This window comes from Quercus robur, chromosome 5 (assembly GCF_932294415.1).
Source record: "Quercus robur chromosome 5, dhQueRobu3.1, whole genome shotgun sequence".
NCBI classification, from domain to species: Eukaryota; Viridiplantae; Streptophyta; class Magnoliopsida; order Fagales; family Fagaceae; genus Quercus; species Quercus robur.
Window position 1 is genome coordinate 47,359,321 of NC_065538.1, and position 23,559 is coordinate 47,382,879.

The following is a 23,559-nucleotide window of genomic DNA, read 5'->3' on the forward strand; positions in this document are numbered from 1 at the left end:
TATAAATCTCCTCGAGTATTCACAATTGAGAAAGTTAGATATTATCCTATACCATTGTTTATGTAATACTCAGTCTTCCTTAAGCACCGCTTAGCTATTTTTTGCGGCTATATTATATAACACATTTTCTTATGAGCTAATCAATATATATCTCTTCTTTGCACTTAGACCACATCGTGAAAACGATATTCTCTTTTTCCCCTTTCTTTACTTTGTAACTTGGGAAAATGCACATTTAGTATGCTCCTTTCAGTAGAATTATCCCCAAACAAGCATAAAAATTGCAACACTAATACGATTTAGGAAAACAAATTATTAATCACTAAACCGTTGGTACTACATTCATCAAATTAAAAAGCCATATTCATCATATATCATTATACATAGAACAATTCTCTCCTCCACGAGGAAAACGTAGCCAAACTTCTTAGTCATAGTACATGCACGCATGAACATAGAAATTTATTCATTTTTAATAAGGATAAACTACATTTTTTTTCATTCTCATTTATAAGACCATTTTCAATATCCCTCCTAAACTTAAATTTGAGAGTTGAATGCTCAAATTTAAATTTAGAAAAGACATTATGACTGACCTCGATCACAGTTTAAAGTCATGAGAAAATGTAAAAGTTACCCATTTTATTACATAAGAAGTGAGATACTGATGAGTGCCTCCAGCTCTCATTGACGTACTTTACTTTTGATGTTCATAATGATGTTTTGCATCAGGACCTCCTGGAATCTGCCGATCTGTGGTAGGATCTTCATTTTTGATATCACAGTTAAGGAGTTCCTTATTAGCACCTTTGACCATCGCTGGGATTGACCTGGATTGATTGCTTCCATCTACGTTTGGATTAAGAGAGTGAGTTTCGGACCTCAAAAACAAAAGAAATAGCAGTGTAAGGCACATGCAAAATCTCAACCTATCCATTTTTACCATTTTTAATCTCTAGGTTTCGAAATTGCTAGGCTAGCTTGTAGTTGTAGATACTCAACCTGCACGGTGTTATATATGTATACACTGATACCATTCTTATATTAATTAATTCAAGTGGAAAAAATGGAACTTCCAATACACAATTGACTAAACTCAATTTTGTACGAAACTAAGACCACTATATATGCAACAGTCACATAAAATACAAATAGTGACCTAGTGACCAGTTAGGAAGCAACACTAATTAATGTGCAGGACGGAGGCATATATTGACTACCGCCCCACCCCACCTCCCCCCCCCCCCCCCCCTCCAAAATTTTTTATTAAAAAATATAGTGTGTATACACACACACGAATTTTAGCAATTTGGTTCAATAAAATTACATTTTCCCCCTTTATCAATATCATTGATTCTTTTAGAGTAATATTACAGGCATAAACTTATCTATAACATTATTACAAATTGTTATGTACAAATTTTTATTGGTTCGCATTTGAGCCTACTACTTACATTACTTTTTTACTTGTCAATAACCACTCACTATATTAGCAATTTGTAAAAAAGTTTGTAATTCTAACATTTTCCTCATTTAAAGGCCATTAAAAAAATTTATAGAGTTAAAATCTAAAACAAAATATTCATGCCCAAAAAAATTAGCGGAATAACAAAAATTATTATTAGTAAAGGCAATAATATTTAAGCCTAATTAATCAATTTTACTCAAAACAAACAACTAGCCCTTTAAAAAGTTTTAAACAAAATAATTGCCTTTACCTAGCAAAAGACGCACGCATCAAAAACTCAAAAAATAAAAATAATAAAAAAAAATAAAAACCTTAGTAGCTAAGAAGCAGCAAAGCCAACAATCAGAGCTGCCCCCCATAACTTCATGTCCTGACTTGGTCCCTACTAATGTGATTCCATTATACTAAGCATGCGTTTGCCCAGCAATTAAGTTGTGTTTTACGTTTTTTTGGGGGTCTCACGGCACTGTTTATGGACCACCAAACCCATGAAAAATGTAGTAATCACTCACTGCTACACTGTTTTGTTTTTTAAAAATTATTTTGCTACAGTGTTTTTAGCAATAAGTTTTCAGTTTTCAACAAAATAAGCGGTACCCAAACAGACCCTAAAAATTCAGCAATATATTCCTAGAATATTTTAAGCCAATGAAAATTCTCTTAAATATGCTTCCCTTTAGTCTATTTAAGTTCAATTTTGGTGCTTATTGGCTTCTGCGATCTTCAAAATCTAATGTTGCTCACAAGATTGGCGAACCGGCAGTGCCCAGTGAACTTTTTTGTTTCATAGTTGCCACCAAAGTGAAATGAATGCCATGAAATTTGGTGGAACAAAATTAATATTAATGGTGATAAGAACCAAAAAGCACACTGCTGACTGTAATGGAATAAATCAAGTGAGGGTTACCAACATTAGTTTGAGTTCGCCCTCAAAATTCACAAGTCTCCAAGATCATTGTCTGCAAATCAACCAAGAATTTGTGCTCACAAAAACATGTGAAAATTAGTATTTTAGACATGCGTGGGAACATAGAGGAAACTGACACAATTGTAGAATTCTAACACCACCTTGACGGATCCACCTATTGTAAGGTTGAATTTTATCAACCATTTTATTGGCTTTATTTCGTGTCAAATTTGCTTGTATTTTAGCAATTAGTAACCCTGTTAGATGGGAATCATGTAAAGGGTAGTGAGTGAGAGAGTGTGAAGAAATGCTCAAGATTGTGCAAGGATGCAGAGACTCGCGGCTGGGACTCGTAGCTGACTCGCGGCTGGGACTCACAGGTGACTCGCGACTGGCAAGCCGCCAAAGCTGGCACACGTGCGAAGCATGTAGGGGAGCTGAAGAGTCATGCCAGTTGTTGCACTACAGGACAAAAGTCCCAGGCTGGCCAGGCCGATAGCTCACGACTTGAACTTGTGACTCAGTCTAGTCGCGAGGCCAAGTCGCCAGACCACCCTGTTTGGGAAAAACTGACTCTTCGAATTCATTTCTCATCCCACTATATATAGACCCTTATACCCACGAAATATAGAGAGCTTCTAGAGAGAATTTTGAGAGAGAAATCCTAGAGAAAAACAAGATTGATTCATCCACAATCTTCACATAAGGACTCTTCAAATTCCTCTACTCTTTTCCTCTCCGTTGTTACATCCTTGAGAGGTACATTACCATAACCTTTTCTTACCATACCCATATCTGTGAGAAGGCCATTTGGTGTTTGGGAAGCAGTTAAGAATGGACCAATTTTATATTGGTTGATGCTATGGTCAAGTAGCGGAATCTGGTAAGTTAAAGAAGAAATAGGTTCGGCGTAACCCCGTTAAAGTAGGAGCTTGAAGAGCTTAGGTACATTGGGTAGATTAAGTTTGGAGGGTCTTCTGCTGTTCATGTATCCCAACTACATTCTTTAGTGGATTATTTACTGCTTGGAGGGTGGCGGAGAGGTTTTACGCCGAGGGCTTCGGTTTCCTCTTCGATAACACATCGTTGTGTTGTCCTTGTGTTTGCATCTCTCTTCCCTTAATCTTTACCATTTAATTTCTGCTGTGGATGTGTTTTTATTTGGTTAAGATTGTTTATCAATTCTGTATTAAGCTTATATTCATATTCTGCACATTAATTGTTTGATATTAAGCTTGAATTGGTAATTTGTTCATTGGGGGTCTAAATGTTCATAGTGTTTTATACACTAATTGAATTTTCAATTGATATCAGAGCGGGTTCACTTATACTGGTTTCATTACCTTAGTGTGATCCTTGACCCCAAATTGAGATAGATCGATCTCAATCTTTAAATGCTCCACCATATTTTGATGGTAGCAACTATGCCTTTTGAAAGGTAAGGATGAGAGCATTTTTGTGTTCTATAGATGAGGCTATTTGGGATGCTGTTGAAATAGGTTGGACAAAGCCAGAGGCAGCCAAATCCACGTGGGATAAGGCAGCCCTCATGATGTCAAATGCTAATAGCAAAGCACTTAACGCAATTTTTTGTGGTGTGTCCCCAAATGAGTTCCATCGGATTTCACATATCACCGTTGCCAAGGAAGCATGGCAAATTTTGGAGACCACTTATGAGGGTACAAAGAAAGTTAAGGACACAAAGCTACAGATGTTGACTACCCGGTTTGAAGAGCTTAGGATGAACGAGGATGAGTCTTTTGACTTTTTCTATAGTAATCTAAATGAAGTGGTCATCAGCAAGTTTAATTTGGGAGAGAAAATGGAGGACTCGAAAGTTGTACGAAAAATTCTTTGTTCATTGCCAGAGAGCTTCCATGCAAAGGTGACTGCAATTGAGGCGAGCAAGGACCTTGATGAAATCAAAGTCCAAGAGCTGATTGGTTCTCTCCAAACGTATGAGCTTTCATTACCGAATCAAAGAAAGAGCAAATCATTGGCTCTTAAGACGATAAATGAAAGGGTAGAAGCTCATGGCTCATCGGATGAGGATGTAGTCGAAAAGGATGTTGCCTACCTTGCAAAGAATTTCCGCAAATTTCTAAAGTTCAAGAATAGTGAGAAATTTGGTGATAAAGGGAAATTCATGAGTTCCGGAAAAAAGAAGAAGGATTTCAAAAAGAGAGATGGGAAAGAGTCTCAATCTACTCAAGGAGTCACTTGTTTTGAGTGTAATGGACATGGCCATTTCAAAAAGGAATGTCCTAATTACCTGAGATCGAAGGGCAAGGCGTATGCCACCACTCTCAGTGACTCAAATTCTTCCATCTCTGATTCCGAGGAAAGTTGTGATGAAGAAGGGAATTTCTCAGCATTCATGACTGTTGCTCATGTTGAGACATCGGAGGACTTGAATTTGCTTGTGGAAGAACTTGGGGAGCATAGTGATGAGGAATCCATGGGAATTGTAGAAGAATCAGATGCTGAAGAAGATGAAGATACAACTGGTCTTCAAGAGAACTACAATTCACTACTTGAGAAGTCAGGAGAATATGCAAGGGTGGCCAAGGCAGCTGTGAAAAAGATGAAGAAAGTTGAAGAGGACTATAGAAGTCTTCTAGTGAGATATAAAGAGGCCAAGTGTGAGATAGAGATGCTAAATGGTGAGCTAACCGAAGCTTACACCAATGTGAGATTCCTTGAGCTTGAGGTGGTTCAAGCAAATGCCAAAGTAGAGTGAGTCTCCACAAAGAAGTTTGATGATGTCCTTTCCTCTCGAAAGACCTTCTACGACAAAACCGGATTAGGATACACTGGAGAAAGTAGTTCAGCTGTGAACATCTCCAAAGAAGTGAAGTTTGTGAAGGCCAAAGAGTCGGTTGTAATTGCCTCTACTGTTGTAAAGGCAAATGTTGAGAAGAAGAAGAATGTGACTGACCAACGGGTGTTGAACAAGCCCCGTAATCAATTCGTGGTCAGGTCTAAAGCCAGTGCAAAATCTCTTCCACGATCGCAAAGAGGTCCTAGAGCAAACCATGTGTGTCATCACTGTGGACTTCATGGGCACACCCGACCCAATTGTCATAAGCTGAGAGCATTGAGGAATGCAAGTGATCAAAGATCAAGAAGGCCAAGAAATGACAAGAGGACTTAGGCTGTTGAACCATCAAGAGATCGAAATGGTGATCCCGGAATAATGGACGTGATGAAGATGATTGGTGCATTCACCAACTGCTTGGAAAGCTTCACTAGAAGGTTTGAAAGTCCTAACTCTCGTACCCAACCCTATAAGGATATCACCACAAACGCACGTGACGTGTGGGTGATGAAGGGTACTCATGCATAAGCATTACAACATGTCCATGTATTAATACTTCCTATGTTGTGTGACTGTTGGTTTGTTTATTGATTATGTGAATTGAAAATTGTTTGTTTGTTTTTGCTTTCATTCATTTAAAATGTTTTTACATTGTTGCTTTTGATCAATCTTTTCCTTCTTGTGTGTCAAAAATCAAAAAACCACATAAAAAGTAGAAAATCCAAAAAGATTGATCGACATTGTTGAGTTTTGTCTCAAAATATGTTTCACCTTGTACCTTTGTACAAATGGCTTTTTGCATCTACGAGCATAGCTTGTTCCTTATGCACTTATATCATTGTGGGAGAAATCTTGAAATCTATGTGACTATTGTAAATAGATCTTCAACCTTGTCATGAATGATTAGTGAATGGTTTTGTTGATCTTGAGATATGCATAGACTTGTGTCTATATATCTTCCCACTCTTTATTTTATTTTTTTTGCTAAAAGAGCTCACTAAATGTAAATCTCCAAATGAAAAGAGATATTGAGCTGCAAAAGCCTGTCGCACATACTAGAATTTGACTAGGAAAAAGGGAAAGCGACCAAAAATTAAAATTATATGATGCCCAAAAAGCCAAAGGCTAACTCATCAAAGTGAAATATCCAAAATTTCAGGCATCAATCTCACAAAAAGGATTAAATGATATGTCAAACATGGAGCCAAATGAAAAGCTTCAAAGATATTGTACTCAAGTCTATGTGGGAGGTCATAAATGCATATTTCTATAATTGAGATGGGTCACATTATCTAGTGCTAGTTGTGTATGTCTTGATTGAATTGATCATTGAAGCTTCACATTAGACTAAGGACTATCTCATTTTTGATATCCACACACAACACACATGTCTATGTTCAATGAATGTCATATTCATTCGTGTGATTGTACTTGTTTAAATATGTTTTCACATGCTCAATCTTTGTTGATCAAACACAAAAAGATTTTTGAATGTTTTAGTTGTTTTTGGAAAGTATTTTGTTTTTACAAAAATTGTCAAGAATTCAAAAAATGTGTTGCCCTGTTTTGGCGACTCAGTCGCGGGTAGAAGCAGTAACATGCCCCAATCGCGAGCCCATACAGAGATTTTTCGCGACTCACTAGCGACTCATTGGCGGGTAAATGCTTTAGTCACGAAAAAGACTTAGAATATTTTTCAAAAATTTGGTTTTCTATGCTTTTCGTGGCTCAGGTTGGCGACTTGTTCACAGGTGGAAGGTCCAGTCGTGAGGGGTACATAGAGATTTACGCGGCTCAATTTGCAACTCTTTCGTGAGTGGAACTTCCAGTCGCAAAAAACATTTAGAAAATTTTTCAAAAGTTTTCCTTTCAAGTGTTCTGGCGGCTGGACCTGGTGACTTATACACGACTTGATTCAGTCGTGAAAATCGCGTGTTTTGCGCAAAAATGGTCAGTTTTTAAACCTTTTTAGTTTTCCCTCGAACATTTCTGACTGTTAATCTTCTTCCTTACCTGAAACACTCTCAAACTCACCGTGTCACTCTCGAACAAACCTTTATTTTTGCATCATTTCATCCTCAAATCTTCAAGAAAAAGGTATGGGTTTTCTCTCTCTCACTTCATATTTCATGTTTTGAGCTTTGTTTTCTTAGATTTGTGAGTCGTTATTGAGTTTTGTGATATCTGTGGTTTCGGTTATGGGCTGGGTTTATGTTTGATGAGTTTGGGTGTTTGGGCTTGGTTGATCTTGCTTCTAGGATGCTAAATACAGTTGCCTTCATGTTTAATTTCTCTATTAGAGTTTGTATACTGATCTATCCTGGTTGGTAAATCTCATACCCATGTTTATTGGTCCCATTGTCATATAATTTTTTTTTTTTTTTGTGTGATATACTCCGTTAGTGACTATTTTTTGTTCAATATGGTTGATTTCTGATTGTTGGGTTATAATGTTTTGACTTTTAGTTGATATAGTTTCTTGATATCATGTATGCTACTTCTGCCTTGAAGATACTTTCTGCTCTGTGTTGGTTTGATTATATCATAATCATTAAGATATGTCTTATAGACATGCTTTTTTTTATCCTTGGTTTGATTATATCATAATCATTAAGATATGTCTTATAGACATGCTTTTTTTTGGATAAATGTGGTATACACTACTCCAATATAGTTGAGTATTGGTTGTTGAAGTTTGTGCTTGGGATTGTGCCCTAGAGTGTTTTTGTTTGAGTTGATGTGTTGATAGGTTGTTCTATACCTTTCTGATTTGAGCTTTCTCTTTCAACTTCTGAGTCTGAATTGTGTCTAGACTGAGTGTTTTGGTGCAATATTTTTGACACTAACCTGTTACTAATGGTTGTGTTCATCTATTATGCTCTGTTATTGTGGCCTTTTCTGCTTGTTTACCGATGGCCCCATCTCCTACAAAGAAGAAGACTCCTGCTAAGAAAGCTGACAAAAGGGTGAAAATGGACCATAAACTATTTAGGTCAGTTCAACACTTTGAGAGATATAGAGATTCTTTCTTGAGGGGAACCATCATTCAAGAAAGGTTTGTTGACTTAGGGGATTTGAAGAACACCTTTATTCCAGGTTGTTTTGAAGGCCGAGGATGGGATAAATTGTTGAGTGACCTACCTGCTGTTTATGAGCCCTTAATAAGAGAATTCTATGCAAATGTTGTGATAAGGGAGGATGAGTTGAGCTGTTGGGTTAGAAGAAAGGAATTCACTATAGATGCCCATGACATAGATGAGGTGCTAGGGCTTGAAGGCTTAAAGGACTCTGACTTCACCAACTACAAGGACAGGATGCTATCTATAGAAACTGTCCAAACTCGCATTGGTGGACAAAGAGAGGGGAGATGCCTCAACACTACAACATTTCCAGCTGACATGAGGTGCCTAACCACCATCATGATGTTCAACTTGTACCCAGTGGGGAAGCTGACTACAATCAACAATGCCAGAGCTATCTTCCTCATGGAACTCAAGGAGAAAACCTTCATTGACATCGGCTCTCACATCTTTGATGCTATTATGGATGAGATTAAAACCACCTCTAGGCCCAAGCTAATCTTTCCTAGCCTTCTTATGAGGCTTTTCAGAGCAAAAGGTGTTGAAATCCCTTAAGATATCAGCCCCATGCCTACACCTTCAGCCATCAACAAGTTAACCATCATTAAGATACAAGTCCGTCTTCCAGGTGATGAAGAGGAAGGTGATTAAGGTGAAGGTGACCAAACGGAGACTGAGACAGTGACTGCAGGACAAACTTCAACATCCAGAAGCCGAGGCAAGAGGAGTAGAGCTTCAACCTCATCAGAGGTACCTCCTGATGCATTCCAAATCATCCTAAAAAGGATTGATGGACTCAGAGAGGTCCAAAATGAGCATACTGATAGGATGGCAGCAATTCAGGATTAGCTCAACATTTTTTCAGCCAAGTTTGACAGCATCAACACCTAGCAGTGACCCTTTGGCCATTTTGGTCAAAAAATGGGAGAATTTTTGAGGGGCAGCTCTTGAGGGGGAGTGTCATTTTGAGGGGGAGCATGTCATAAACAGTGGTTTTCAATTTTACTTTATGTTTCTTATGGTATTATGGTTTATGGGTTTGCTATGTTAAAACACTTTGGTTAATGTTTTGGTTTAAAACTTATGGATTTGTTTTACTGTTAAAACACTTATGATACTTTGGTTTGGTAATATTTAAAGTTGTTATTTTAGTATTTTATGGAAGTTGGTTATGGTACAATTTGTACCCATGTTGCTTTTGTAAGCTTTTAGGGTTTGTTTTCATGTGCATTTGTAGGCTTTTATGGTTTGTACCATGCTTATGCAGCCTTTTTTGCTTTGTTGCCTAGTACTTCTAGCTAAATGTTATGCTTTTTCTTTAAGTACTCTCACTCTTGTACCCTAGTAGGATCTTGTTCCTAGATGCATATATTTTAGGTATTATGCATTTGTTGAGTGTTGGACATGCAAGTAATTTGCATTGAGCTTGTTAGCTTGTATGTCTGGATGTTCATTCCAAGTGTGAATGAGCATTGTGGTCACTATTTTATAGTGATTGCTTGTTTGGTCAAGCCATGGTTTATTACTTTATTCCATTATGCTTGATCGCATTATGCCTGCCTCATATGCATTGCAAGTTTTTCTACATACAATGATCATATTGTGTTATTGGGTTTCAGGAGATTCTTTTTCATATGATTCAAGAGCTTATCAGATTCTAGAGTTAGGTGTGAGTGAGTTTTGTTCAACTGTTCCCAACTTGCATGTTAAGTCTAGAGTTTGTTTTAGGGTTTTGTCACGAAATAGCGAAAGGGGGAGATTGTAAGGTTGAATTTTATCAACCACCTTGTTGGCTTTATTTCGTGTCAAATTTGCTTGTATTTTAGCAATTAGTAACCTTGTATTTAGGTGGGAATCATGTAAGGGTAGTGAGTGAGAGAGTGTGAAGAAATGCTCAAGATTGTGCAAGGATGCAGAGATTTGCAGCTGGGACTCACGGTTGACTCGCGATTGGCAAGCCGCCAAAGCTGGCACACGTGCGAAGCATGCAAGGGAGCTGAAGAGTCATGCCAGCTGTTGCACTACAGGACAAAAGTCCCAGGTTGGCTAGGATGTTAGCTCACGACTTAAACTCGCAACTCAGTCCAGTCGCGAGGCCAAGTCGCCAAACCACCCTGTTTAGGAAAAACTAACTCTTTGCATTCCTTTCTCACCCCACTATATATAGACCCTTATACCCACGAAATATAAAGAGCTTCCAGAGAGAATTTTGAGAGAGAAAATCTAGAGAAAAACAAGATTGATTCATCCATAATCATCACATAGAGACTTGTCAAATTCCTCTACTCTCTTCCTCTCCTATGTTACATCCTTGAGAGGTACATTACCATAACCTTCTCTCACCATACCCATATCTGTGAGAAGGCCATTTGGTGTTTGGGAAGTAGTTAAGAAGGGACCAATTTCATATTGGTTGATGCTATGGTCAAGTAGCGGAATCCGGTAAGCTAAAGAAGAGTCATGCTAGCTGTTGCACTACAGGACAAAAGTCCAAGGCTGGCCAGGTCATTAGCTCGCGACTTGAACTCGTGACTCAGTCCAGTCGCGAGGCCAAGTCGCCAGACCACCCTGTTTAGGAAAAATTGACTCTTTGCATTCCTTTCTCACCCCACTATATATAGACCCTTATACCCACGAAATATAAAGAGCTTCCAGAGAGAATTTTGAGAGAGAAACTCTAGAGAAAAACAAGATTGATTCATCCACAATCTTCACATAGAAACTCTTCAAATTCCTCTACTCTCTTCCTCTCCATTGTTACATCCTTGAGAGGTACATTACCATAACCTTTTCTCACCATACCCATATCTGTGAGAAGGCCATTTGGTGTTTGGGAAGCAGTTAAGAAGGGACCAATTTCATATTAGTTGATGCTATGGTCAAGTAGTGGAATCCGGTAAGCTAAAGAAAAAATAGGTATGGCCTTGTTGTCCTTGTGTTTGCATCTCTCTTCCTTTAATCTTTGCCATTTAATTTCTGCTGTGGATGTGTTTTTATTTGGTTAAGATTGTTTATCAATTCTGTATTAAGCTTATGTTCATATTTCACACATTAATTGTTTGATATTAAACTTGAATTGGTAATTTGTTCATTGGGAGTCTAAACATTCATAGTGCTTTATACACTAATTGAACTTTCACCTATAATCGTAAGTAGGGTTAAGTCACTTGCCATAGTCGAAAGCCTCCATTTAAAAAGGCCCCAAAATTGTAGCTTAATAAATGATTCACTCAAGAGAAAATAATTTAAGGGAGAAAAAAATCAGCATAGGTTCCTTGCTCTTTCTCACACCCTCGAGAAAGCCCTTAAAATTGTGTTCCAATTCTAAATTGTTTCACCAAAAAAAAAAAAAAAATGTTGGAGTGTGTTTAATCATCACTGATGACCATCTTTCTTAACAAGTTGGGCTTTGTTTGGTTCCTCAACGTTTTGTTCTCAATTTTCATTTTCAAAACTTTGTTCTCGTAACTCATTTTCACAACTCAAAAAGCCACTCACATTTGCTTGGCATCAATTTTTGGTCTCACGTGTTTTTTCCCCTATTATCTTCCAATTAAAAATTCACCGCCACACCAATATCATCTATCATAGTAGGAATATAAAACCACACCCACACCAACGAAAAAACAACTCCACCCCTACTCTACAACCTACTTGATTACAGGATTGAAATGCAAGCAATTGGAGGAGAGCACGAAAAGGCAAAAAGTTGGAGGTGAATTTTTCCCTCTTTAAAGTCCAGGAAATTGGCATCACCTACTGTACGAGGCAAAATTTTAAGCCAATTATAAAATGCCACATCAAAGTTTAGTGGCAAATTCTAAATTAATGTCATTAAATTAATTAAATTAGATAATGACATGTGTCATCCAAATTGGCATCACATTGGTATATCAAAATTTGCCATGTGTCATTTGGCCCACAAGATAAAGATAAATTTCCTATTCAAAAATTATGGTAAATTATCTTTATTAAAATAAATAAATAAATAAAATAAAGATAAATTTTCTATTCAAAATTGGTAGATAATTATCTTTATTAAATAAATTAAATAGAGATAATTATTTATCTTTGTTGATTATTATCTTTATCAAAATATGATCTTTATCAAAATAGATAAATAGAGATAATTATCTATAAGAAGAATTTGGACCAATCAAAAGTCTGCTACATACTTTCAAGCATATCAATTCATAGTGGAGCTTATCCTCTGAAATCACTATAAATAGAGGACATCCCCTCTCATTTTCAACACCAAGTTTTCAAGACGTCAAAACTCTGGAGAAATTCTGTCTCAAGAACACACGAAGAACATTCAAATAAGTTCTTTGAAGTTCTATTGGAATTAAGCTGAAAAAGCCTCCATAAACTTCAACAAACCTCAAATCCTTGAAACTCAACAGATCAAGCCTCTAAAGCCCCAAAGAACTTCAACCTAAAAGCCTTCATATTCAAAGACTTGAAGAACAATAAATCTCTAATAAGCTTGAAGCTAGAGATATGTTGTGGAGACCGTTCAATCCATCTTTCAACTAAAGTCAAGAAGATTCCTTGTTCGAGTCAAGTTCAATGAAGATAGAATCAGAGGGTATTCTTTTGTAAAAGAATTGAAATAGAGATTGTACTCGTTATTCATCAATACAAATTATTATTTGCAAACCATATTTCTTTTCAATCGTTTAATTTTCTACAATTGGAAAAAATTTGTGATTACAAATTTTTGGCATGCCTGGTGGGACAATCTCTACCTCTCATCTCTTCTTCATCAACTTGTCACATCCTTTGAAGCCATATGGCTTCAAAGAAGACTCAAATCGACAACTCTCTTTTTGGAACAAGTGAAGTTGATCCTACACTTGATTCAAACTTTGATATTCCCCATGACAAGGGGAAGGATAAAAGCCCTTGCAGAAGTCTATGCTCAAACAACACCCATACCCCAATCCTCATCTGTTTTCAACACTTCTGAAACCGAGAAGTCACAAACAGCCTCATCTACTCAGGGGGTAAGCAAAGATGTAGCTGGCCTCGTCAAAGAAATGTTGTCTCAACCAGCTTTGTCACCAGAGCCAACACAAGAAGTTCCAATTGTTGAAGAAGAGGATGAATCACTTGATGGCTTTGAATTCTCTTTTTCAGAAAATATTCCTACTTCCAAGCTTAGGGAATCCCCTCACTCTGTTAGTTCATCTGCCATGCTAGTCATAATGACTAACACAACATCTTTGGAGGAACAAGTCTTGACTATAGCCCAGACTTTAGAAGAATTAATGAAGTCTATGAAAGAAAGGGAAGCAATGAGAGACGCACAAATAACTCTCTTAATGGATAAGATGGGGAATACATCTGGACTGAATCGTGAAGATGAAAGCTCTAGGCCGAAACAAACCTATAATGATAGACCTGAAAATTCAACAAAGGATCTCAATTTCTCTACAGAGGGGTCTATTTCTCCTGACCTACTTAAGGAGTTAATCAAAGAGGCTATCAAAGACCAAGTTGGGGGTGGAAGTCAAGCATCCATTGCCTATGCTAAACCATACACTCAAAGGATAGATCTCTTGAGGATGCCTTAAAACTATCAGCCACTGAAGTTCCAACAATTTGAGGGTAAAGGCAATCCAAGGCAACATGTAGCTCACTTTGTGAAAACTTGTAACAATGCTGGAACTTATGGGGATCTCATGGTAAAGCAATTTGTTTGCTCTTTAAAGGGAAATGCGTTTGATTGGTATACCGATCTAGCGCCTGGCTCCATCGATAGCTGGAATCAAATGGAGCGAGAATTCCTAACCGTTTTTATAGTACTCGGCATACTGTTAGCATGATAGAACTCACCAATTCAAAGCAGTGAAAAGAAGAGCCTGTCATTGATTACATTCAACGGTGGGGAAATCTAAGTCTCAACTGTAAGGATCAATTATCTGAAGCGTCTACAATTGAGATGTGCATTCAAGGAATGAATTGGGCTATAAGCTACATTCTTCAAGGAATAAAGCCTAAAACATTTGAAGAATTAGCAACATGTGCTCATGACATGGAGCTTAGTATTGCTTCCAATGGTCACCAAGGCTCGCCTGTTCAAGAACCCTACAATGGGAGAGAAAGACAAGATACTCGCAAAGGGGGCAAATTCCCTTCTAAACCGGAAAACAAGCAGTCTTTGATTGTAACTACTGCTCCTCTCAAAGTTCCAGTTAAACCCAAGATAAAAGAACAGACATATGCTCTCACACAAGAAAGAAGAAGAAGACCAACCTTACAAGAAATGCAAGAAAAGAAATATCCATTCCCTGATTCCGATATCTCCAACATGTTGGATCATCTACTTGAGTTGAAGTTGATTGAGCTATCGGAGATGAAATGTCCTGAAGAGGCTAAACAAACAAATGATCCCAAGTATTGCAAGTATCATCGCCTCATAGGCCACCCCATAGAACAATGCTTTGTGTTGAAAGATAAAATCATGGAGCTAGCCCATCAAGGAAAGATCACGTTTGATGATGAAGTTGCAACTGCCAATCTAGCCATGGTAGCCTCAACAACCACTTCTACTTATTTCACCATTCAATTTGGCTCATTTGAGCCTATTGAGGTGAAAATAGCTTTCTCCCCAGTGCCAGTTCTCGAGGATTATATCCTTTCATCTCTTACATGTTATCAAGTAAGTGGTGAAGAAGACTCTTCAGATAGTGAGGAAGAAATAGAGCGAGCTATTGTGTATAGAGCATATTGGTCTTCAATCATTTTCATTGATGATGATCGTTTGTTGGTATCCAAGATTCATAATCGTCCCTTATTTGTGACTGGCTACATTCGGGAACAAGAAGTCAATCGTATCCTTATTCATGGTGGATCTGCAGTCAATATCCTTCCACTCAAAATATTGAAAGAACTTGGAATCTCCTTGGATGAACTACTTCCCAGTAAATTGATGATTCAAGGCTTTAATCAAGGTGTACAAAGAGCTATTGGAAAGATTAGACTTCATATGCTCATTGGTGAAATGCAATCAAATGCGCTCTTTCATGTCATTGATACCAAGACCACTTACAAAGTACTAATTGGAAGACCATGGTTGCATGAGTACGGTGTTGTGCCATTTACATATCACCAATGTTTTAAATATTTCCAAGATGGGCAAGTTAAGAAGATAGTAGCTAATCACAAGCCCTTTACTATAGCAGAATCACATTTTGCTGATGCAAAATTTTACTTGGAAGATCATATGCTAGAGGAAGCACAAGTCATTGTTTCACCATCTAGCAAAGAAGCAAACCTCCCTTCCAGAACATCAAAGATTGACTCTCCAATTGAGGAGAAGAAAACCAAGCCAATTAAGGAGAAGGAAACCAAACAAACAAAGACTTCCACAAAAGAGAAGAAGCATCGAGCTTTTAAAGCAACTAAGGCAGCTCATGTGTTACACTATGTCCCAGTCACCAAAAGAAAAGGGGGCCAATCACCCTTTTTAGGAGATGGAGAGTCAAAATTGGAAGATCTGCAGGGATTAACTCTCCCAGTTGCTAAAATCACAAAAACAAGAATCACAAGTCAACCATTGAAAGGGTTCACAAGACCATCCCAAGGACCGATTGTTGAACATGGGACTTTACCCACCAAATGAACCAAAGAGGGTTTTGACCCTAATGCATATAGACTCATGGCTAAAGCTGGTTATGACCACGAGAAGCCGAGTAGTTTGGGTAAGCTCATCCCTGAAGCCTCTAGAAAAGAAGAACATAAGGTGCCGAAGGCTAAAGGTTTCAATGTAACAAGTTCTAAGGCTGGAATTGGATACACCCCACCAACTCCTGTTCATATTCCCATCTGAAAAGCTAGTTTTTCAGTAATTTTGGCAAATTATGAGGAAGAAGAACAATCTTTGAACCTATGAAAGAAATCATCTGTTTTTGGCCGCATTGGGCGACCCACTTCACATATCTCGGTCTTTGATAGGTTGGGGACACAAGAAGATAACTTTGTTGTTGGCACTCAAGGCTCTATTTTCACAAGACTTAGTCACTCAACTCCTTCTCAAGTTGGCACTCAAGGTTCAGTTCTCACAAGGCTCAGTCATTCAATCCCTTCTCGACTCTCAAAAGATTTAAAGGCAAAACGAGAGCAGAATGAGAGGACAAATTTCCTCCCTAGAGGTGCTAACGACACACTTATTGTTGATCAAGATTCAAATGAGATTTGAAGCTCCATTCCATCTCGTATGAAACGTAGAACCATTTGGGAAGTGAATACTAGAGAAGCCTTCACTGTAAAAAGGCGTACAATGGTGACCACAAACCAAGAAGTCGAAAATCATGTTAAGGATGCTCCACCCATATTTGAAGAAGGCATACAAGCTACAATTGATGAATTGAAGGAAATCAACACTGATACAATTGAAGATGTTTTGAGAACTGGCCCCATCAACGGTAAATCCTTGAAACGTTACTATGCTTGAAATTTGAAATGCTCCTTGGCAAGAGCCTAAAACTGCCTACCTCAACACTCAAAGGGTACATGATGTTTTCCCATTACTCTTGAAAGTGTTTATTTAAAAAAAAAAAAAAAAAAAAACCTAGGTTGAAAACCTTTTTAAAGGCGACCTAGGCAAAAGTTAGGGTATTAAAAGCTCGCTAGGTTGAAAACCTTTAAAAGGAAGCCTAGGCAAAAGTTAGAGCACAAAAAAAAAAAAAAAAAAAAAAAAAAAAAAAAAATCCCTTTCTGAACTACGTGTTGACTTGATCCCCCTTTGGGTATGTAGGCAGTTTGGTATCATTTACTGAGTTCAGTCACATCCTCAAAAAAAATCTCCTTTTGAACTACGTGTTGACTTGATCCCTTTTCGAGTACGTAGGCAGCTTGGTATCATTTACTGAGTTCAGTCGCATCCTTAAAAAAAAAAAAAAAAAAAAAATCCCCTTTGAACTACATGTTGACTTGATCCCCTTTCACGTAGACAACTTGGTATCATTTACTGAATTCAATCACATCCTCAAAAAAAAAAAAACTCCTCCTGAACTACTTGATAAAAAAACCTTCTTGAACCACGTGATGAATTGATCTCTCTCAAGTGCAACATAGGAAAAACTTGGTATATCACACTAAGTCCAATCATAGTTTCAAGTTTTAGGTTCACAGTTTCAAAGTCACATACAGGTTTGAGAGACCGTCAAGTTCATGGTTTGATGAGCAACTATTGTGTGAAGCCTATATGAATCACTCAATAGCTAATAAATAAATCCTAGTTAATTTACTCACATCATCAAGATCCTTCGTATGTGCCTCAGCCTTCTCAACATTTCCATCATTCTCCATAACTAAAGGAATTTCCAAGTCCATCATGTCCACCTCTCGAGCACATTCAAGTCCAAAGGTCCGGTGGTCAGTAAAGACATGCTTGGCACTACTCTCTGCTTGAATCCCATGAATGCAAACCTGGAGCACATGTAAAGGAAAGTGAAGCAACTTATGTTCACCTAATTATTAGGATTTTTCCCCAATAAGTGGTATCAAAGCTTTTGGTTGCTTGGGTTTGATTGTCTTGTGTTGGATTAAATGGAGAATATGACTATGAATACTATGGTTAAACTCTCGGCATCGAATTATTCGATATGGAAGCCGATGATGGAGGGTGTCCTTTATTGCAAGGATTTGCATGACCCTATTGAGGGTGATAGTGTTAAGCCTAATGATATGTCAGATAGAGACTGGGAGAAATTAAATAGAAAAACTATCGAGTGTATTAGACAATGCATCGATGTCAGTATTTTTCACCACGTGTCTCAGGATACAAATGCAAAGGCTCTTTGGGAAAAATTAAGGAGTCTTTATGAAAGAAAGACAGCTCAAAATAAAGCTTTTATTGCTAGAAAGCTTGTGAATTTGAAGCTTAAAGAGGGTAAGTCCATTGCTGAGTACCTTAGTGAGTTCCAAGACTTGGTTAATCAGATGGTTACAATGAAGCTAGTAATAGATGATGAGTTGCAAGCTTTATTGCTTTTGAGTTCCTTACCTGACAATTGGGAGACTTTGGTAGTGTCACTTAGTAATTCTTCTCCTAATGGTGTGTTACAACTTGCCATGGTTAAAGATAGTTTGCTTAATGAAGAAACTAGAAGAAAGGATATGGGCAAGGATATTGCACATGCTCTTGTCACAGAGAATAAGGGGAGAAGTAAGAGTAGAAGTTCTAAAGGGCGAGGTAAATCCAGAACAGCAAACAAGCCATGGACTCACATGAACTCACATGAAAGTTTTGAGTTTAGTTGTTTGCTGTTGAGATGTCGTGGCCTGCACATCTTGCTCAAGTTTCTCTGTTTAGGTCTGTTTTCCTCTGCCTACCATTTTTTTTGGTCCCTTGATTTATTGATAGTGTAGTAAGAAAGGCTGAGACAAAGCAAACGGCGACTTAGTTTTGAGAGGACCATATATTTTTTGATAGTTTGGATTGAACACAACAGAAACCTCCACTTAGCTGACATGAGTTTAGTTGTTTGACTTAATAGAGGTGATACTTTAATTTGTGGTAAGTGAAAGCAACATAAAGAGCATAAGAGACTAACCAAATGAGGCAAAACAAGTGCTTTGGTGGCAGAGCATCAGCTTGTTCTGTCATGGACTTATAACTTGTAACACATCAAAACTCGTTTCTATCCAAATAAAACCCATTTTAAAATGGGTTTTCACCAAATCAAAACTGGTCTGAGCCTTGACCACATAACCCTTAGATTGAGGGGGGAAAAAAAACAATTTGTAGATTGTAGACTGATCACACAACAATGGAAGCAATTCATACACAATCTATATAAGAGGCCAAGCAAGTTCCATGGCCGGTTCCTCCTCTTCCGAGTCACACATTTCCCAGACCTTATTGTCATGATTTGTAGATGGAACCATTCAAAATAAATTAGTTGCCACAATCTTCGTAATTGCTTGCATTGCCACCTCATTGAACTTTGAAGTTTCTGATGCAATATAATCAACAGGTGAACAGGATCAAGCAACCAAAAGTCAGTGATCTTAAACCATTTCAAAAGAACTTTGGGGTATGATTATGAATTGCTTCCATTGTTGCATGATTAATCTAAAATTTGGGATTTTCCCCCTCCAATTTTGGAGATTAACCCAAATAGAAACAAGTTTGATTTGGATAGAAACAAGTTTTTATGTGTAATTTCCGATGTTTAATTTTTTAATAATAAAAGAATTTCCACATCATTAAAAAATGCCTTGTCATTGCTCTATTAGACTTAGGCAAGAAAACTAATGGAAGTTGGAGGGACCAATAGCACTCACTTGAAACTTGAAGGAGCAAAAATGCCCAGTAGATAAACTTTAGGGACCAAACAATTTATTTCAGCCTTTTATTTTCCATCAATTAATGTCTTCAATAAAATATGATTATTGAAGAAGGTGAAGAGAAATATAGTAAGGTAGCTTTTCTTGAGGAACAATGCAGTGAGGGAGACAACTTGTGACCTAGAATAAATAGAAAAAAGAATAAGTCCCAGGAAAGGAAAAATGCCAATGTATAACTCATTAGAAATTATGACTTACTTGAGGTGATACTACTATGTCCTTATGGTTGATAGTGTCCTTTGTAACTATCGTATTTATCTCCCAAGTCCATAAGCAATGGGGGAAGGATACAACGTTTTTGGCAGCATTTGGAATTTAAAGATGGAAAGGTTGCCAATATTCTCTTTATACTTATAGTAGAAGTGATAGGTCAACATTAACTTGTACTTCACTGCTCTTTTTTTTTTTTTTTTACACCTTCGACACTAATTTTGTTTCAACCGTTGTTTCTTGCACTTTTGTATTCCTTTTCTTTTTTCTTTTTGGTGGTAAAATGCCTCTATTTAATATTGCAGGAAGGCAATCAAGGATTTATCAGCTGGCTTGGGCATTGAGAATGATGACATTGAGTGCTTGTATTTACAAGCTTCCTGTTACCATGCTATTGGCGAATATAGAGAGGTGGTATGAAGGAGCCCTTATTTTATTTTATTAAGTGGTCGAATGGTTCTTGCTGTTGTGCTTTAATGTACTAATGTTTATTTTGATGGTCATAGGTCAAGGACTATGATGCTGCTTAGACTCAATGGAAAAGTTTGTGCTTCAATGCTTGGCCTTTTATCAGGTTTGCTTTGAAATGAATAGTACGCTTTAAATGCTCCAAATGCCTTGGACATATTGAAAGGCAATATAATTGTATGGAGTTCAATTGATGATAGATGAAAAATTGTATTTATCAAAATAAATAAATAAAGGAAAAGTTATAGAAAGGTTATGTGTAAATTCATGATGAAAGCCCTGGTTGATCTTTGGTTTTGCAATTTATTTTTCATTTTATTGGGAACAAGTTGTAGGAGATTGGATTAGTGGAATTTACCAGTGAATTTCTATTGCTTTTCCATTGCTGTGAGGTTAATTGTTTCTTAGTTTTCAATTTTGACTACAAGGTTAGTTTTTAATTTTTCTACCTTCAATGCATATTTTTTGAGTTCTATAGTACCTTTACTCTACAAGATTAAACACAGGTGTGGAGGTTCTTCTTAAGCCATCTGGCCTAGGAAAAAAAGAAAAAAGAAAAAAAAAAAGGGCTATAGCCGCGTTTTTAAACGTGGCCATTGGTCCGATCCTATAGCCACATTTTAAACGCGGCCCAAGACCACAACCTTAGGCCGCGTTTTAAACGGGGCTATAGGACTTGGTCTTGGGCCACGGTTGAAAAGTGTGGCCACAGGGCCGTCAGTCCTATAGTCACAGGTTTTAGGCCACATTAGAAAGCGCGGCCTAAAAAAACGTGGTTATAGGTTATAGTCACGTTTTTTTGACATATAACCGCGTTTTAAAAACATGGCCATAGAACCTTTTTTTTTGTAGTGATGTCTTCAATAATATCACTTTTCTTGTTTGTTAAACATACTTTGTGATATTCTATATCACTTAGAATTATTGAATTACAAGTAAAATGTGTTTTATCAAAAGATATACCAACACATGAAAAATATAACTCTAACACTTTCCGAATCTTTTCATACACCCACATTGACCTAAATAGACTGAATATGATTAGTCCCTTGCCTTTGAGAAGCCCTTGCATGAAATAACTTTTGAGTAATGCTATAAATACAAACTATTATACAATATTTATACAAATGGTTGATGTGGCCAATTCTTAATAGTTCTCACCTGGTTCTACCACTAACATCACTTTTTTACTTACCAATAATCACTCAACACATAAATATTTATTAAAAAAAAAATTGTTATAAAATAATTTGTAACTCTAGCATTTATCATAACTTTGTATTTCGATCACGCTCTTTGAATCTATTGACTTGGAATTTTTGTCTCAATGTAATCCTATTGCTCCAGTAAACAATTAATTTCTATCCTCATTGATCTTACCTTTTTTGATCATTGAGAGCAAATTCTCCAACGCTAGCTCCTTCAAGATTTAGATTTTATTAGAAACCTCTTACTGTACTCAAGCTCTATCTTCTTAATGACATCTTCAATATCCAAGTGTGGGAACCGAGCTTCATCAAATTTAAATTGTCTTCTACTTCTGGTATAAGTAGGATCAGCCGAGGTTTTTTAAATAATTGCCATATGATTGGAGGATGCCAGAGAAACATAAGAAATAATGAAATGTTCATTGCAGCTTATGCTATCTGCTGAGAACAACCCTGGTGCAGGACATACGAAAACAATTTTACAGGAAAATAAAGGAAAATACCTAGAAGAAGACACCTAAGGTTGCTTGGTATCAATAATAAGCAAAGGAAAAGTCTGCTAGGAGTCGGCGCCTAAAGTTGGATGGAGTTTGAACTAGCTATACCATAAACCAAAAGGAATTCTATTATTCACTTAAAAACCGTCTTACAAAAAGGAAACCATGGGTTTTTAAGTAGATTTCCAAAACTTTTCTTACAAAAAAAGAACTTAAATTCCAAATCCAAAGAGGAAATGAATGTATCAAATTGCTTAAAATAAAATCCTTATTAATTAAGAGATCAATAGAGCTTAGATCTTTAGGCCCAATTAATAGCAAGACTTATCTTGTGCCCAAATGAACCCTCCCGAGGTGGAAGAAACTAGACTCCATTGAGTGTAGCTCTTGCATGGCGGTTTTGGACCTGTCCATCCATTGTAGAAACAATCTGTTCATCCAAAAGAGCACCATGGTATGTTCCTTATGTGCAAATAAAATATTGAGGGGTCTAAGGATGGAGATTTCAGCAGGGTCACATGAAGGTAAAACAAAAGGGGTATCATGGATAAATTCTGGATCTTTATACGCGGTTAGATTCTCTATATTAAAAGTAGAGCTCATACCATAATCATGAGGAAGGCCAATACCATATGCATTTGGCTAACCCGTTTCAATATTTTGAATGGTTCAACACTACAGGTTTGAAATCTCTTTATGATCTTAGACGAAAATCGCTCAAGCCTAAATTGAATCATGACAAGTCCCTGCTTCAAATTCCATGATGTTAATCAACCTGAATTTTTTATTGATCATTATAACCTTGAAAGTGTTTATAGATTATTCAGCGCAAAAAAGAAAAAAGAAAAAAACAAGTGTTTATAGATCATTGGATACAATTCATTGACATGGCGTTCATACGCTCCTATTGACTCAGATCAGATGACTTAACATGTGGTGGAGATGAGCAGGTAAGATCTAAAGGCTCCCTAAAGAGTTGGCCATGCATGACTTCGACTGGACTAGTATACCTATTGACACAGTGAAGGACTCATTCTCATGTGCAAACGGAGACGTAGCGCCTCGTTTACTGTCTTTTCAATATCTTTTAGGCTAAAAAGGTTCGAACATTTTTTCACCAATTTTTTTTTCTAGTTCTCATCATGATTAATATTAATTTCGTTCCACCGAATTTCGTGTCCTGCATTTCACTTTTGGTAGCAAATACGAAGCCAAAGTTCAGCTTAAAAAAGAAAAAGATTAAGCACTTTGGGACGAAAGTTGGAGGGCACTGCCGACCAATCCTGTGAGCAAACATTGATTTTAAACATCGTATATGCCAATAAACTGCAGGGACACTGGTTGCAGTGGAAGACTGAGAAGATTATATTTAGAGGAGGCTACGTAGACCACCCTAAGCCATTTCTTTTAACCCAACGTCACATGTACGTTAACAAGATAGACCACTTGGCGCACTGGAGCTGAATAAACTAAAAATGAACCGTATTTAAGAGAAAATTTTCATTGGCTTAGAATATCCTAGGAATATCTTGCTCCTTTTTTAGT

At 37.2% G+C, this 23,559-nt stretch overlaps 1 protein-coding gene and 1 long non-coding RNA gene across 2 annotated transcripts; both read left to right on the top strand.

The window, feature by feature from the left end:
* The first annotated feature begins 3,927 nt into the window (after positions 1-3,927).
* On the top strand, positions 3,928-5,529 carry LOC126728275 (uncharacterized). Its single transcript, XM_050434129.1, has 3 exons — positions 3,928-4,492; positions 4,856-5,064; positions 5,158-5,529. Exons 1-3 carry the CDS (start codon positions 3,928-3,930, stop codon positions 5,527-5,529), a joined length of 1,146 nt encoding a protein of 381 aa, XP_050290086.1.
* A 13,016-nt stretch (positions 5,530-18,545) lies between these two features.
* On the top strand, positions 18,546-20,686 carry LOC126729092 (uncharacterized). Its single transcript, XR_007656496.1, has 3 exons — positions 18,546-18,594; positions 20,147-20,252; positions 20,348-20,686. It is a non-coding gene; the product is annotated as an uncharacterized LOC126729092 (long non-coding RNA).
* The last annotated feature ends 2,873 nt before the right edge of the window (positions 20,687-23,559 follow it).